This window comes from Penicillium manginii, assembly GCF_028828005.1.
Source record: "Penicillium manginii strain IBT 31320 chromosome Unknown utg000001l:1.0-3466041.0:1.0-3467806.0, whole genome shotgun sequence".
NCBI lineage: Eukaryota > Fungi > Ascomycota > Eurotiomycetes > Eurotiales > Aspergillaceae > Penicillium > Penicillium manginii.
Genome location: NW_026643102.1, coordinates 3,379,612 through 3,395,044, shown reverse-complemented (window position 1 = coordinate 3,395,044; position 15,433 = coordinate 3,379,612). Strand labels below are relative to the sequence as shown.

Genomic DNA, 15,433 nt, shown 5'->3' with positions numbered 1-15,433 from the left:
TAAATGATGTTTATTGCGAAGTAGATACAGAGTAAATGTAGAGGGGAAAATGTAAAAATTGTAGAGATGTTGTACACCCCTCCGATGATTAGTAAGGTGTTAATGCCTGAATTTCAAGGCGGTAAGAGTGTCTCCGCGACGCTCAAAGTCCCCCAGGTCAACTTCAACTCCGATTCCTACATGTTTCTCAACCTCAAACTCCACATAACTTCCACACCACCTTCACAATGCCGCGTGCCGTTCGAGGTAGCTCCCCCTTGTTTCTTGATTCCTCTAGTTTATGCGCTCATTTGACTCGACTAGGTCTGCTCATCGAATGCGATCCGTCAATCAAATCCATGATCCTCAAGTACGATGAGGAGCGACACGATTACATCGTGGAGGACCTGGACGATGAGAATCACTTGGTGATCAAGGAGAGTCAACTTCAGAACCTCAAAGTGCGACTGGATCAGGTATGCCACCCCCCACACTCCTCCGTTTTCTCCATAGGGAGAGGCCCTTGCACAACCTTCGGTTGTACTAACCCCTTGGCAGGATCTGGACGAAAAGATCATGCAACTGGACGAATCCGAGTCAGAGTAATACTTACTCTGTGCGATCAAACGACTCCCTCTACCTCCCTACCCGGATGCGCTGAACATCTGCCGCGCAATACAACGGAACACCCAATACCACTCGTCTGGAACTCTGCCTTCAATCCTCCAAGCACCCTCTTGATATACCCGACAGACTGGTACCCCAGGGTAGTTTTCGAATTTCTCGAGGTCTCTTACCATCCTCATTCTCGTCACCCCGACACGACACGGCCAGTGCCCTGATGGCAATCGCTGAGCTACACATTGCACAACAAGCACATAGCCGATCAGTGCCCTAAGTGGACTGGTCATTCATTACTGGCAGGTAGCGAAGACCAAAGTTGGTTTGGGGCTGACTAGGAGTGTTGAGCCATCGTTGCGTCCATTTTCATGTGCTTGTATGAGATCTTCAGCGGCTGAGTAAATACCAAACATGACTTCCCAGATGTGTTTAGGCTACTCCCAGTATCAGTGGTAACACTGTAGAATACTATCTGATAGTACAGCTGACAGAATCACTACCTTGTTAGCTAATAATTACTAACTGGAGTACATGGCCACCACTATTACTGTAGCCTACCCCATGTTATATCACGTGACATGGAATCGTGGAGAAAGATCGACGGGGAACCAACAGAGTCCAGAAGGTACCAGCAGAGTCAAGTCTTTGCTGGACTCTGCTAGACTCTGCTTGACTCTGCTCGTACCTTCACGCAACTACGTCACGGTGTTACCTTCCGTCATGGGTTGAACTTCCAGGCAGTTGCCTCTGTGCAAATATAAAACCAACAACTTCCACCCTTCCTCGTCTTCTCATCTTCATCCTTTCAACCATCAACTCTTCACAGCTCTACGCAGCACTTTCTCAAAAGCTACCGTCAATTCAAATCACCTCAAATCACTCAACCATGTCTCTCTTCCGCACCAGCTTCCCTCCTCAGGGTGACTTCGGTTCCCTCTTCCGTCTGCTGGACGACTATGATTCCCACCGCTCGACCCGCCAGCAGGCCCAGCCCTCGCTGCGCTCCTTTTCGCCTCGCTTCGATGTTCGTGAGAGCGACGACGCCTATCACCTGGATGGCGAGCTGCCTGGAGTCGCCCAGAAGGATATCGACATTGAGTTCTCCGACCCCCAGACTCTGGTCGTGAAGGGTCGTACCGAGCGCGAATACCACACCGAACCCAAGGCCAATGACGAAGACGAAGAGTCTGCCTCCAACCACCGTTTCTGGGCTTCAGAGCGCTCGGTCGGCGAATTCCAGCGCACTTTCAACTTCCCCGGTCGCATCGACCAGGACGCCGTTAAGGCCAACCTGAAGAACGGCATTCTCTCCGTCCTGGTCCCCAAGGCTACTACTACCGCGGCCAAGAAAATTACCATCGAGTAAATGACTTCATTCTCGATCCTCGCTGCAGAATTGATATCATTGCCCTCGGTCAAATGATACCAAATGCGCAAAATGAACGTGCCACGACCTGATCCTTCTGTTAATCACCTTTGATGTTCTTTCATGTTCTTTTCATATTCTTATCCAAATCGTCATTATGTAACTAATACTTCAATCCAATTCAATCTGCCATTTACTCTATTCCGGTGCATACTATATACAATACTCGTAGTGTACTAATCTCATTGCTCTGCCGCTCCCCCTTGCGCTGCCCTCCATCTTCAAGTTTTCAAAGATTAGCTACCTACTTAGGTGCCTTTATAGCTTAAATTTTACCTAGGTACTTAGGATCCCTCAATATGGTATCAGAAATATCATAGTTGGAAGAGATACAACAACTATGTTGTCCTAGTTTACCTTGGCGGTCTTGATAATCTTCAAGTTCTTCCAACTTGATCGTTGTGGCCACGGTAAAAAATTTAATATTTCGATGGAAGATAGAATTCAGAAGATACCTAGGTAGTTATGTACTATGTACTAGTTAGTATGAGGACTCAGATATCTAGAACAGAGAGAAAAGGGTACCTATCTGGGAACCTTGGTAGGCGAGATACGAAGGCCCGAAGTGCCCAGTGTCTGAGGTACACCCCACAACTTTTGATTCTAGCAATGCACCATTAGTGGTATATGTACTCAAATTATGCGGAAATATCTTGACACGTAATGGAAAGTGCGCCCACTGAGGGACGCTACCCCAACCAAGCTAATCTCCACTTTAAGGTTGAAATGTCTGAACATGCGAAGACAAATGGAAATGGGTAGACTGTATAAATGAAGCTCGCTGGGCTATCGCCACTTGAAATTGTAATATCCGGAAGAAAAATTCAATACCATTATGTCTGTTGTCTAGTAGTTACTTGTTGGAGGCCCTAATCCAGCCAATCAGATCTTTTATTGGTCAAGTGGAGTCATGCTGGAGGGCCGGGGCGGCCCACCCCGCAGGCTGGCCCAACTCGCTAGCTCCGGGGCAGGGAATCCCGCGCTCGGGAATTGTAACCCCGATCTTGGAATTACAGAGTCCCGAAACAATCCAAGCATACTAAACTGATACAACTCATACTTCAATTCCAATACATTGAATGTCGTTTTCATCCGAGCCTACAAGCAACACCAGAGGGCTACAGCTAGATAATTAGTCCCGCCAGGCAATTGAACCCGATTCCAAGGAGTTCTGGAATAGATGGATGGACCTTTCTATACTCTGCCATGGTTAGGAATCGCATTGATAGGACCGCCAATTCCTCATAACTCTACACATTTCAAGTTACTTATTACCTGTTGGATCCAGTGTGGGGATTGGGGTAGTAGCTGAACTTTGTCCCGCCTGTCTCCCCACCCCATGTGTCCTACATGAATCTACGGAGTACTACGGAGTACTCTCAGCGATTCTGGTGCATATGACAATTGTGTGTGGAGAATAGGGTTTCCTGTCCGCTTAGTTGTACTTCGCGATTGACACTAATGATCCCACGTTGGAAGAAACTATTTCTCTCCTTGGTCATGGCTTTCCTTTCTCCAGTAAATAAGAGAATTCTTTCAGTGTCTGCTTCAGGTCGCAGGGTACTGCGGTGTCCGACTTGAACATACCGAGATCAAGCTCGAATATAGAACCTGTCTGTTTGAAATTCTCTGCTTTCCACTGCGGTTCTTTGACTATCCAATCCATTATTCTGGGGGCTATATCAAGTTCCAGACTTGTAAGTATGTCTTCACAGTATACTCTAGTGGTGTTATAATCAGATACCTCAGGGTCAGTCTTATAGCATGATCAGTTTAAGCCCTGGAGTTCAGACAAACTCCCTACTTCGATATACCATCCGTCAATTTCTGTAGTCTCATTAACGACTCACATTATCACAATATCTCAAACGACATTGAGGAAACCATAATCGCTCTCTATATAACCATAATCTAGCGCATTTGGAAAATAGTGGAATGCGCTACCGTCGCAGTTCAAGGGTAATGAGAACCCTGGAAGGTCAAAAGGGTTCTCTTGAGATATCATTTTTGTTCCTGGGCATTGAAGAAATAGAATAACAATACCGAGGTATACTTAGTAAACTATGCTGTAACTGCATAGTAGTTGTAGTTGTTGTAGTTGAAGTATACATTCTTTGTTGTGGCGGGGTAACCGTAGCAACGCACTTCACGTGACTCTATCACATCGCGTTGGCGGCTTCCAAACTTGGACCAGGCCGACTTCTTCCAACACAAACACTCGACTGGGCTGCGGTGCCACATTGATCTACGACTTCAATGTAGGTGACTACCCGCCATGGCCTCTCCGAATTCCTTGTCTTCCGCCTACCACTCCGGCCTATACCAGCAATCGCAAATCTCTCATCCGATGTCCCGACCCGCGGTTTCGCGCTCGGGTTCCAGACGGGTCTCTCCCGCTCTCCACGGTCGCGACCAACCCCGGACAACTTCTCGACATTACTCGGGTGATAGCTCTGATGAAGAGGTTCCAGAGCCCAAGTTCAGCGCTTCCGTAAAGGCCCTTTTGGATGGAGACGGATTGGGATCTTCGCCACATCTGCAAAAGGGACATGCCGCATATGAGCGTCGTGCTGCCGCCGGATCGAGGCAAAGCAGTCAGTCGCCCCGGAATGCCTCGCCTCATGATCGATCAACAGGTAGCCCAGCTCCCAGAGTTGTCCGAATTGCCGGCGCTTCTTCAGCTTCCAGGTTCTCGCGCGAAGGATCTCCTCTGTCTAACAGCCAGAGCGCGGATTCTGATGCTCAAGACCGCCCGAACGACTTCATTACTCCCGCGCCTCGACCACGCAGTGTTCGAATTAATGCATCACGCAGCCATACGCGATCCCCCTCATCGATCTCGCCGTCCGTTAGACGCTCCACCGAACGCCACTCTGGAGACGAGCATGGGAGCGCCGAACGGTCAGACAGCGACCGGAAATCCCGTCTTGCTCAGAGCGAGGAAGATCCCATGTCTCATATTGGATCTTCATCAGTTTTGCGCGGTCGCAATGGCGACGATGTTGGCCCTCAGAGCTCGTTGCGGGTGAAGAGAGTTGGACGTCTCACCGGCACATTCTTGAATGGGCCCGCACGCCGAGGCGTATTGCGTCGCCAAAGTGAAGAGCATAACGAAGAAAACTATCTATTGAACGAAGATGTCAGAGAAAATGCGGAGCACGATAACAACGTCGAGTATCAACCCCGCAAACCATCATCACCCAAAGTATCTTGGGCGGATCCAAGTCCACCTCAAGAAATGGAATCACATCGCCCCGAACAACCCGTCAGCGGCCCGACCGATGGCCTCTTTTCAAGGTCGGCCTCCCCCAGATCATATGGATCTCACGCAAAGTCGACACCTGCATCCTCAGACATGTCATCAAAGCCATCTAGTGCAAAGGAACAACCTGTCTTCAAAGTTCCATCATTACCGCCGCTGCCTTCTGTCAGAGACCAGGAGAATGAGCCACCACCAACATTTAAGCGTACCAAACCTCAAGGACTGAACTTTTTGGACAAACCAGAGAAGTTTTCTGTCGTTTATGATACAGATAAAAAGGATACAGTGGAAACCCCCGCGCAAGACTCGCCGCGCAAGATTCTTTCAACGCGCAGCAGCAATACACCACATAGACCGGCCCCTCCACCTCCAAAAATGTCGATGCTCGAGACGGCAACCGCTACTGCCGGAGCATCGACCTCTCAGTCTCGAAAGAAGCGGACACAGGTGTCTATCAATCACAAACACTTCACTCGCCTTGATTGCATTGGCCGCGGAGGAAGTTCGCGTGTATATCGTGTCATGGCAGAAAACTACAAGATTTTCGCACTCAAGAGGGTGAACTTGGAAGATGTTGACCCTTTGACCCTGGCTGGGTACAAAGGTGAAATCGATCTTTTGAAGAAGTTGGAGAATGTTGACCGCGTCGTTCGACTTTTTGACTGGGAACTCAACTCCGACAAGCACGCATTGAGTGTTCTTATGGAAATCGGTGAATCCGACCTCGAGAAGATTCTCGCCCATCGCCTGAATGCTGAAGATGCCGTGTTCGATATCAATTTTGTTCGTTATTATTGGAAGGAGATGCTTGAGTGTGTGCAGGCTGTGCACGAATATAATATCGTCCACTCTGACTTGAAGCCCGCCAACTTCCTCATGGTCCAGGGTCGGCTCAAGCTCATCGACTTCGGTATCGCCAATGCAATTCAGGACAACACTGTCAATGTTCACCGAGAACAACAAGTTGGTACACCTAACTACATGTCCCCAGAGGCTTTGGTCGACTCGAATGCCTCTCTCGGACTACCAGCAAGCGTTGGCAAGGTGATGAAGTTGGGCAAGCCTAGTGACGTTTGGAGCTTGGGCTGCATTCTGTACAAAATGGTGTATGGCCAGCCACCATTCGCGAAGATCGCCAAATACTATGAGCGAATCATGGCAATTCCGAACCCCCCGTGTACAAATCGACTTTCCATCCCATGGAGTCGGCGGTATAACCGTTCCTCCTGGTCTCATCCGAACCCTGAAGCGCTGCTTGCAGCGTGACCAGACACTTCGACCAACCATTGAAGAGATGCTCGGCCCTCGCGATCCTTTCCTTCACCCTGACGCCCAGCTGGAGGGTGCTGTCCCCGTCACGCAAGATATGCTCGGTCGCATCCTTGCCAATGTTGTCAATCACTGCCGAGCGCGCGGCATTCCCAAAGAAGAAGAGTTGGCTGCTTGGCCCGCTGGGTTCTTCGCAAAAATAAAAGCAGCGCTGGAAGAAGAAAATTCCTGACCGGTCCTTACCCATTTCCTTTGTCTTCATGTTTCCCAGACCTTGTTCTCTCCTTTTGTTTTCTCAGAACGACTTAATGACTGGTGTTTGATGGGGGTTTCGATTCTTTTGTCTAGAGCTGATTGGTGGTCGATCTCACTGATATCTCAACTGCCACTTATGATCTGCTTCTATGTTCTTTTTCTTCCGCATCGCCCCTTATGGGCTTTGTTTTTTGAACCAGCAACTCACATTGGTGAATTAGCAAAGCGTGTGACCTATCCATTCTGTATATGACTTTTTTGTTGTTGTTTTTTTTTTCTTTTTCCTGCTTGCACAGGGCTGTCGAATCAAGCATTGGGGTTACGGGAGTTTCTTTAGCGCCTTATTGGTGGCCTTTAATTGATCCTAGTCTTTTCTGGATCTTTCGGAATACGAAATAACTAGCTGTACTTAGATAGTCAATAGCCAGTAGTCAATGCACCTAGTGTACTCAACCTTCACTCGATCCATGTATTCTTCGTCACGGTGTTCTACTAGTTATCTCCGACAGAGAGAGTTCGGCAAGTGGGACTTGAGAACCAAAGAATGCCCGCTGACCAACAACCAGATTCTAGAAGCCATTTGCCACTGGAAAACCTATTGCTGAGCAACCTTCTTGGCCCGTTCGCCGGATTTAGATACCATTGCTAGGCTCAAAGAACACTGGGTGATCAATCCCCAAACCGAACTAAACCGTGTTCGTCCAAAATGTTGCTGATTTACTAGTATGAGGGCCCCAGGGTGGCGATCAATCTAGATTATCGAGATAGCCCCATCGAGAATCATTGCTTACATTCCTTAATGAGAACGAACTGTATATAAGAGGTTAAATATCCGGAGTCGTGAGAACAAGTATCTTCTCAGTGCATGACTCAATCTCCTTAAACTTCAAAAGACAACTCGAATATAGTGTTCTTCCCTCTTCATCTTCGACTCCCGACTAGTACTAAGGTACTTACAAACGAAAACCAATACTTCGGGAAATCTACCATGTCTCTCCAGTGGAAATCTTTCAAGTCGCACGTTTCGGAGTTCTGGCGCTCTCAGAAAGTTTCTATGGCGGCCAAGGCTGATCGTTGGGACGAGGCCGAGCGATAGCACATCAACGACTACACGCTGCTAGTCCTAGTTTTCCCTTTCGTGTATTAAATTCAAGTTCTTGAATTGTGAGTAATCTTGCCCTTTATCCGAATATTTCAGCCACTGACAGACGCTGTTTTAGTTTAAATTTGAACCCCGGTTTCGTTTTCTAACTTTGGAAGTCTTTTGTTCTAAAAATGATTGGCATTTACTTGGCTTTGTTGGATATCAATCAATTAATCAAGATAAATCTTATGAGTTATCGCAGACATATGACATACTCGTATATTTGCTCCCCATATATCAAGAATCGCTGCAACGATTTCTCATAGCGACGTGAGCCTGCGAGCATTCGGAAATTTCATCGCATTCGACCTTGCAATCAAAAATGACTCGCCAGTAATATTCGGATCAGCGGGAATCCAATCGTGCGGGAAGCCAATATCAAACGGCTTAATACTCTCCAAGTACTCGATTTGCTTCTGAGTAAGCTTGATACTCAATGCTTGAATATTATCTTTCAATTGTTCGACCTTCTTTCCTCCAATGATAGGGAAAACATTGGCCGCCTTGGACATAACATATGCCAGGGCGATAGCAGTGATAGACTCGATGCCTTGCTCCGCGGCGATTTTGGCTAGGCCCTCGCTCATCTGGATTTGGATTTCGGTTTGTGAGGCGGCTTCTCCAGGACGACTGCGAAGGGTGTCTCCCTCATTCTTGCGTTTTGCGATCTCGGCTTTCGTTTTGAATTTTCCTCCGCCGAGGACGTCCCATCTGTTGGTGTATTGATTAGTGTCACATTTCCTTCTTGCTTTCTCTATATTTTGCACTGCGCTGCAGCTTGCGGGAGAAGGGTGTACTCACGGTGCAAGTGCCATGTTGAATTGGCGCGCCATGGGTATGATTTCACGCTCCATGTCTCGGATCAGTATATTCCAGCGGCCCTGGTAGATACTAAAAGGCGTCTTTCCATAGTCGATAGCATATGTATTTGCTGCTGACACTATCCAGGCCGGTATATCAGATGCCCCCAGATACAGGACTTTGCCCTGTTCGACGAGAATATGCAGTGCGTCCATGACCTCCTTAATTGAAGTCGTGTAGTCCCAATAGTGAACATAGTAGATATCTGAATGGAGGTCTGATAAGTAGCTGACTGGTACGTAGAACCAAACGAGGAGAACCTATTTACCAACAAAATCGGTCTGCAGATTCTGCAGCGAATCCCGGATCCCGACATGAATAGTCCGTCGAGAGTTGCCTGCAAAGTTGGCAATCTGCGGACCAAGCCCGAGTGCATGACCACGATAGTCCAGGCTAAATTTGGTAGCTAGGACGAGGGTGTCTCGATTCTGACGGAGCTGCATCCACTCGCCAAGCCACTGTTCGGATTGTTGATTTTGGTATGCATTGGCCGTGTCGATAAAGTTCCCACCGGCTTCGCAGAAGGCATCGAGTAGCTTGAATGAGGAATCTTTGTCCATGGAACCTAGCATGCCTGTCCATGCATCACCGATTGACATGGCGCCTAGCACTAAAGGGGAAACGCGAACTCCGGCCGTGGAGCAAAGGACACGGAGACGGCCTAGATCGGTGGGTGGAACTGGCTCGGCCATGATGTAGCGCTGTATGGATGTTGGTATAGAAACCTTGGAAGTAAAAAGGTGATCACGAGCGTCGAGCTTCAATCAACTCAGGATGGATGAATCGCGGGGGACATGTAATGAAGTTGAACGATGTCGCCTGATCGTGCCGCGAACTAACTTACCAATTGGTTTTAGCGGGAGTTCTAATACATGTAAGGGGGTCAATGTACTAGTAATATGTCAGTACGAAACAAAGACCTTGGAAAAAGAAACTATCCGTCATGCAGAAAGCGGCAGACCCACAGTGGCTGGCTGTCCACTTTCGTGCTCGTGGAGACTATCCCCATGTCCCCTTGATTCAAGTGATAAACGACCATTCCAAGGTTCCAAGTACAGATTGAACTACCAACCGAATCAGTAGCCAATATAAAATCTGGGCATAGGGGTGAATTCCAGGTATCAAAACACTTTTTTGCCGAAGGTACTACTAGTACTGCGAAAGCTCCGCATTACGCCGGGGGCCGAGGGCGAGCCGGCTGTAATTCTCCGAGATGTCCCCCACGGCTACCCCATATAGATAGTAGGAAAGTAGATTTGAATGATTCAGGTCATCTTCTTTTTGATGAACTAAGACGGTCAGAGAATGATTATCATAAAAGCTCGAAGTCACTAGTAAATTTGAATAGTTCAAGTTTGAGCCTCTGAATTCAAACACCTTTGCTAGACGTTCAACTTGAATGACAATCTTCATGCCAGGACTGAGAATAAAGAACTTGGATTTTGAATTAAAATTGCATTTTGAGACACTAGGTTCGATTGGATTTATTGGAATCCCCATGATTGAAGCCTAACCTAACGAAGCAAGCTAGTGGAATAACGGACTCGCAGTCCAAGCGAGCTTGAGCGTGCCCAGATGGACGCAGAGCCATTGCTACCAGAGGTATGGATTGAAACCGATTGAAAAATGATGAATTCCGGTGAAAACCGAGTACTTATATAATAGCTAAGCTAGTCTAACTACATTCCAAAGGAATAAAAGCATGCAAGATACTTTTCGCCCAAAGACCAAAGACTTGGGAAAATGCGCCATGAACACCGAAGAAATAGCGTGGTTTATTAACCAGATCATATGAACCATGAAACAGAATCAAGCATAGAAATGCCTGGGAGGAGGTGGTATCGAAAACAGAGGAGGGTCTGTCGGAAGGGAATTAGAGGGCAATCTAATCATTGGGGAACGAATCTAGACGAGGAGAACACTGAAATTATTGTTAGCTGTACGATCATGTCAAATAGAGACGTTAGAGACTTACGCATTGACGCAACCATCGTTCTCGGGCCTGTGAGGGGGTCAGTATTTCAGCGAAAAATAAACTTTGGGATGCCGAGAAAACTTACACGTTGGTGACCTGGGCCCATTTACCCCAGACAACCTTACCGCTGGTGGTTACAAGACCAAGCTCAGAAACGTTGACCTCCATAATAGTACCCTTGGTCAGAACACCCAGCTGAGTGTACAGGGGGTTCTGGGGGTTCTTCTTGACGGACAAGATGGGCAGTTGGACAGTGACACCGAGCTCGGGGCTGTGGATGAATTGTGAGCGGAGAACTTTAGGGCTGGCAGAATGCTGGAAGAAACATACTGAGTGACATTGGCCTTCTTGTAACGCAGACCCATGGGACGAATGAAACGCTCGTACTTGACGGGGCGACGAGTGAAGTCGCTACCGACGAAAGTGGGCTTGGTAATCATGCGCTTCCAGGACTTCTGGTGAGTCTTCTTTCCGGTGTTGACAACCTTGAACATCTCCTCCTCACTGATACCCTTGACCTTAGGCAGGGGAACAGCGAACTTGGCGGCCTTCTCATTACGCTTATCCTTGATAGCACTGGACAAGGCCTTGGCGTTGGTGGCCTGCGATCGGTCGAGCAGGTACTGGGGCAGAGGGGTCTTGGAGGGCTCGTCGGGGCGGAGGACTTGACATTCTTCTCTTCCTGCTCCTTGATGCGCTTCTTCATCTGGATCTTCTCCTTGTGACGCTTCTGCTGGTACAGCTTGGCCCTCAGGCCAGTGAGGTTCTGGGCATTGAATGATTGCTTGTGGGATTCACGCGCCTGGCGCTTGCGAGCTCGCTCATCATGATCGAGACGCTTTCCGTGCTGCTTTTGCCAGCGCTCAATATACCTGATGGTGGGTTAGTCGGGATGGGGGGGGGGATTGATGGTTGCGGTGGGGGTTGGGGACGAACTCGTTCTGAGGCTGTTGGGGAGAAATTTTGTTAGAAAACTCGGATACACGGAGCAATGGTAGGGTATAATCGAAGAACACATACCATGATGAATGCAGAATGAGTACAACCTGTGGGACGAAGTTGAGGTCTACAGGATCTAATCGGAAAAAGTTGTTTCGGCGGCAAAGATTAGAGGTGCACGTGACTGTTATCGGCAGAAGTAGTCAGCATGACCTTCAAGGAGTTGAATGGTTAGCAAACGTCCATGGAATTGACTATGCAATAGTATTATAAGGTGCTGATGGATTATATTATGAAATAGATAGACCCTAAAGGATAAAAATTCAAATAAACATCTTTGCACCACAGGTTCTACTGGGTTCATCCCCTATGTCTAGTGAAAACTGCCATATCACGTGACACTACGGCAGACGAAGCGGCCATCAGCGCCAGCGTTGATTTTCTCGACCGCAACAAAGTACCGCCTTTGCATCCAACGACCACCGAACCATTTCTTCCCTTTCGTCTTGGTTAGGAAAGGTTCTCTCACCATGTTTTCTCGCTCCGTTCTCCGGAGCTTTGCCTCCGATCTGCGATTCGCAGCCCCGTCCTCGATCTCAGCAGCTCCCCTTCCTCAACGAGCTTGCCTGCACCAAACCGCCTGGCTCCGCACTACTCAGACTCAATCTCACGCCTCGATCCCCGACACAACTCTTGGAGCCATTCCCCGAGTACAAGATACCCAGCCTTCCACCCCAACCTCCACAACCACCACCACCACCTCTCAAATCGACGCAGATTTCATCAGCGCAAAGAAACCCGTCGCTCCCTCCTTCGACGCTCCCATCGAAGTGACCAAGTCCCTTATGTCGACTCTCCCTCACCTGGCCGGACAAACTCCACACTATGTCGTTGCAGAGCTCCACGCGCGCCCTTTCCTCCTCACCGAGGGCGATCACCTCCGCCTGCCATTCCTGATGCCCAATGTCAAGCCCGGTGATGTTCTGCGATTCAACCGTGCGTCCGCGGTGGGATCCCGTGACTTCACGCTGAAAGGCTCCCCGCACGTTGACGAGCGGTTGTTTGAGTGCCGCGTCCGAGTGACCGGTACCGAGTCCGAGCCCTTGCGCATTAAGGAGAAGACCAAGCGGAGACAACGGCATACCAAGACGGCCAAGAGCAAGCACCGCTACACCATTATGCGCGTGATGGAGGTGCGCGTCAAGACGCCGGAAGAGCTGTTGGAGGAGGGTGCCGTGGTGGTCGAGGATGCTGAGGACACACCGAAAGTCGAGGCCCGGTCATGAGCGGACTGGAAGCATGAAATTTACATTTTTGCGATCCCTTGGCGAAGATGTGATCTGATGTGATGCATTATTGGTTTGCAGCATGTTTTGTACAGATAGATGGGTTTCGCGGATTCTTTGTGTGCATTGTATTCTATATCTATTATTCAATTTTATCTCCGAAAATGGGAATTTCAAGCCGATTGCATATTTTCAAGTTCCATTTAGGCATTGCTGATGACCTTGGAAAGCCAAACTAATTCGTCAGGAATACTTTTTGTCTTCAGAGACTCTCAGTTGAAACAATCTCCAATTGTGTCGCGACAAAATAAACATAAACAAACAGGGGTATCACGACATAATAAAGACACGATTTCCACCAAAAGAACAAAGTGTTAGAGAGGAAAAAATTATCAAGCAAATGATACAGGACGTGGAACATGTCTCTCGACTTCTTGAACTTCGTCCTGCATCCATGATACCCGGCCCTCGCGACTATATGGTGCGGATTCTGGAGACACCGACTCGCCCGTGGGTGCTTGTTGCACGCAAGATGGTCCGCAAGTTCCCATGTTGTCCTCTTCATCCCGCGCCGAGTCACGAAGAGGAAATGAGGATCTGTTCGATGAAACAGCAGTAGAAATATCTCCTTCCTCTGAAGTGTTTTTCGAGCACCCAGACAACGAACGAACAAGCGGGCGAAGGGTTGGAAGACATGCACAAATGACACCAACCGATTGCTCGATAGAAGACCAAGTTGACGGGTTGACACTAACATAAGTTGCATCCTCCAGACTCAAGAAGTCGAAGCTGACGATACGGAGAACCGAGACAATGCAGACACTATAAATGATGGTTAGCCTAGGTCCAGTACTCGTAATCTCAGGAGATAACTTACAAGCTTCCGAGAAAAAATATCCCCGTCAAGATGATCTTTTGTCGTACGGATGTCTGTAATCTCCAGGCCATAGGGTAAGGGAGACAAAGGACCAGGGCGTCCAGCAGCATATTGGCGAAACCATTCCAGCGAAAGAAGGCGATCTCGTCGATGCAGGATCCAGGGAGACTCGGATCCCAAAATTTGGAGACCGGGGCGCAAGATTTGATCGAAACAATCGTGCATGAGATAAAGTAGGCAATCACGAGAAAGCAGGAGGCGTATAGAGCCCAGCGAAAGCCGCGAACGACGCCGAAGATTCGATAGTAAAGGAGGAGGAGCGACATTTTCGTAAAAACGGCCGTGGTGAAATAAAGGACTTGACTACCAATGAAAGTCTACTCATGTATAAGCTAGTGTTATATTTGAGAGGAATCGAACTTGAAGGCTGCGTACCTTTCCAAAGCTGTGGAATGTCTCATCTGTTATCTGGTAGTTGTGTTTTCCCAATCCGAAATTGAGGACCTGGATCCATCTTAGAGCATCCATAGCCCAGTTGAGTAACTGTACAATCAATGTATTAGCTATCTGTTTCCAATTCTTATATGTGAGGATTTGTTCGAAACACATACCAAAGATATGGCAATAGTGTAGTCATCCCACCAGAATCCAGCTCGTGAAACATACCGGGCAACGAACCGCAAGACCACTACAACAGTGGCGGGTATGATCGTACTCAGGGTTCCGACCCAGACACGCCAAGAGATATCATCGTGGGGAAGATCTTGAATTGAGGATGACATGCAGATCGAGCTTCAGGTTAAGGTTGATCTAGCTCAAGGTGGCTGAGATTCTAAATCTTGCCTAACCGGAGATCGGCATTGTATATATACCTACTAGTACTAGCAGTAGGTAATAGACCTCAAAGGCCCCCCGGAAACTATATCCTACGACCAAATCATCGCAAAGAGATCAGACCAGAAATTTCAAGCATAGCCCGTATACCCAGGCTGAGCCTCACTGTTGTTTCTCTCGTCAAGGGTCGATTCGGCCGGGACGGGAGATCCCGTCAATATGAGTCTCCGCGGCGCGACTCTGATGGTTCGGCTGCCCGAGTTTCCCGCTTATCGGGCCCCTCCGGGTTTGGGGTAGGCGCAGCATCTCCTCTCGCACCCGCTCCGGCCGAATCTCGATGGAAGGAAATTCTGGGGTTTCGCCTCCATAAGTGATATTTTTAGGCATAATGGTCTCAATTATGCTCAGGATGACTGGAATGGGGAAATGGTATAGGAATTATGCCTGACCGGGGTTTATCTGTCTGGCCCGAGGTGGCCAGATACCCGGCATGATGTCTACATTTGAATGTGTCCGACGCGGCTCACGCTTGAAAAGATCTACTAGTAGATCTTCCAGGCTTGGCGGATATCGGATAATAGATGGATAATGCATCCTGGTGAATAGCAAAATATCCTTTGGATATGATGATCTAGAAAAGACTTGGGCCCTTGCTCTTCAAATGATGATTGCCTAGGCGTGACAGGCATCGTGGACTACTTCAAG

At 48.3% G+C, this 15,433-nt stretch overlaps 8 protein-coding genes across 8 annotated transcripts; 4 read left to right on the top strand and 4 right to left on the bottom strand.

Moving 5' to 3' along the window:
• Positions 1 to 227: 227 nt before the first annotated feature.
• Positions 228 to 585, top strand: tfb5 (TFIIH complex subunit TFB5; the record flags this gene model as incomplete). The annotated part of the gene is made up of 2 exons (XM_057097910.1): positions 228 to 455; positions 493 to 585. The coding sequence occupies 2 exons, from the start codon at positions 228 to 230 to the stop codon at positions 583 to 585; spliced, it is 321 nt and encodes a 106-aa protein (XP_056966403.1).
• Positions 586 to 1,486: 901 nt separating this feature from the next.
• On the top strand, positions 1,487 to 1,966 carry N7533_001259 (Hsp20/alpha crystallin family protein; the record flags this gene model as incomplete). Its single annotated transcript, XM_057097909.1, has 1 exon — positions 1,487 to 1,966. One exon carries the CDS (start codon positions 1,487 to 1,489, stop codon positions 1,964 to 1,966), a length of 480 nt encoding a protein of 159 aa, XP_056966402.1.
• Positions 1,967 to 4,301: 2,335 nt separating this feature from the next.
• N7533_001258 (serine/threonine/tyrosine protein kinase MPS1) lies at positions 4,302 to 6,789 on the top strand (the record flags this gene model as incomplete). The annotated part of the gene is made up of 2 exons (XM_057097908.1): positions 4,302 to 6,465; positions 6,494 to 6,789. The coding sequence occupies 2 exons, from the start codon at positions 4,302 to 4,304 to the stop codon at positions 6,787 to 6,789; spliced, it is 2,460 nt and encodes an 819-aa protein (XP_056966401.1).
• Positions 6,790 to 8,216: 1,427 nt separating this feature from the next.
• N7533_001257 (Aldo/keto reductase) lies at positions 8,217 to 9,509 on the bottom strand (the record flags this gene model as incomplete). Its single annotated transcript, XM_057097907.1, has 3 exons — positions 8,217 to 8,667; positions 8,758 to 9,022; positions 9,086 to 9,509. 3 exons carry the CDS (start codon positions 9,507 to 9,509, stop codon positions 8,217 to 8,219), a joined length of 1,140 nt encoding a protein of 379 aa, XP_056966400.1.
• Positions 9,510 to 10,722: 1,213 nt separating this feature from the next.
• Positions 10,723 to 11,815, bottom strand: N7533_001256 (rRNA-processing protein NSA2; the record flags this gene model as incomplete). Its single annotated transcript, XM_057097906.1, has 7 exons — positions 10,723 to 10,738; positions 10,793 to 10,819; positions 10,878 to 11,063; positions 11,123 to 11,394; positions 11,463 to 11,664; positions 11,729 to 11,739; positions 11,813 to 11,815. The coding sequence occupies 7 exons, from the start codon at positions 11,813 to 11,815 to the stop codon at positions 10,723 to 10,725; spliced, it is 717 nt and encodes a 238-aa protein (XP_056966399.1).
• A 446-nt stretch (positions 11,816 to 12,261) lies between these two features.
• Positions 12,262 to 13,017, top strand: N7533_001255 (mitochondrial 54S ribosomal protein bL21m; the record flags this gene model as incomplete). Its single annotated transcript, XM_057097905.1, has 1 exon — positions 12,262 to 13,017. The coding sequence occupies one exon, from the start codon at positions 12,262 to 12,264 to the stop codon at positions 13,015 to 13,017; it is 756 nt and encodes a 251-aa protein (XP_056966398.1).
• Positions 13,018 to 13,409: 392 nt separating this feature from the next.
• N7533_001254 (uncharacterized protein) lies at positions 13,410 to 14,676 on the bottom strand (the record flags this gene model as incomplete). Its single annotated transcript, XM_057097904.1, has 4 exons — positions 13,410 to 13,857; positions 13,895 to 14,271; positions 14,330 to 14,437; positions 14,506 to 14,676. 4 exons carry the CDS (start codon positions 14,674 to 14,676, stop codon positions 13,410 to 13,412), a joined length of 1,104 nt encoding a protein of 367 aa, XP_056966397.1.
• A 232-nt stretch (positions 14,677 to 14,908) lies between these two features.
• N7533_001253 (uncharacterized protein) lies at positions 14,909 to 15,220 on the bottom strand (the record flags this gene model as incomplete). Its single annotated transcript, XM_057097903.1, has 2 exons — positions 14,909 to 15,141; positions 15,214 to 15,220. 2 exons carry the CDS (start codon positions 15,218 to 15,220, stop codon positions 14,909 to 14,911), a joined length of 240 nt encoding a protein of 79 aa, XP_056966396.1.
• Between the last annotated feature and the right edge of the window lie 213 nt (positions 15,221 to 15,433).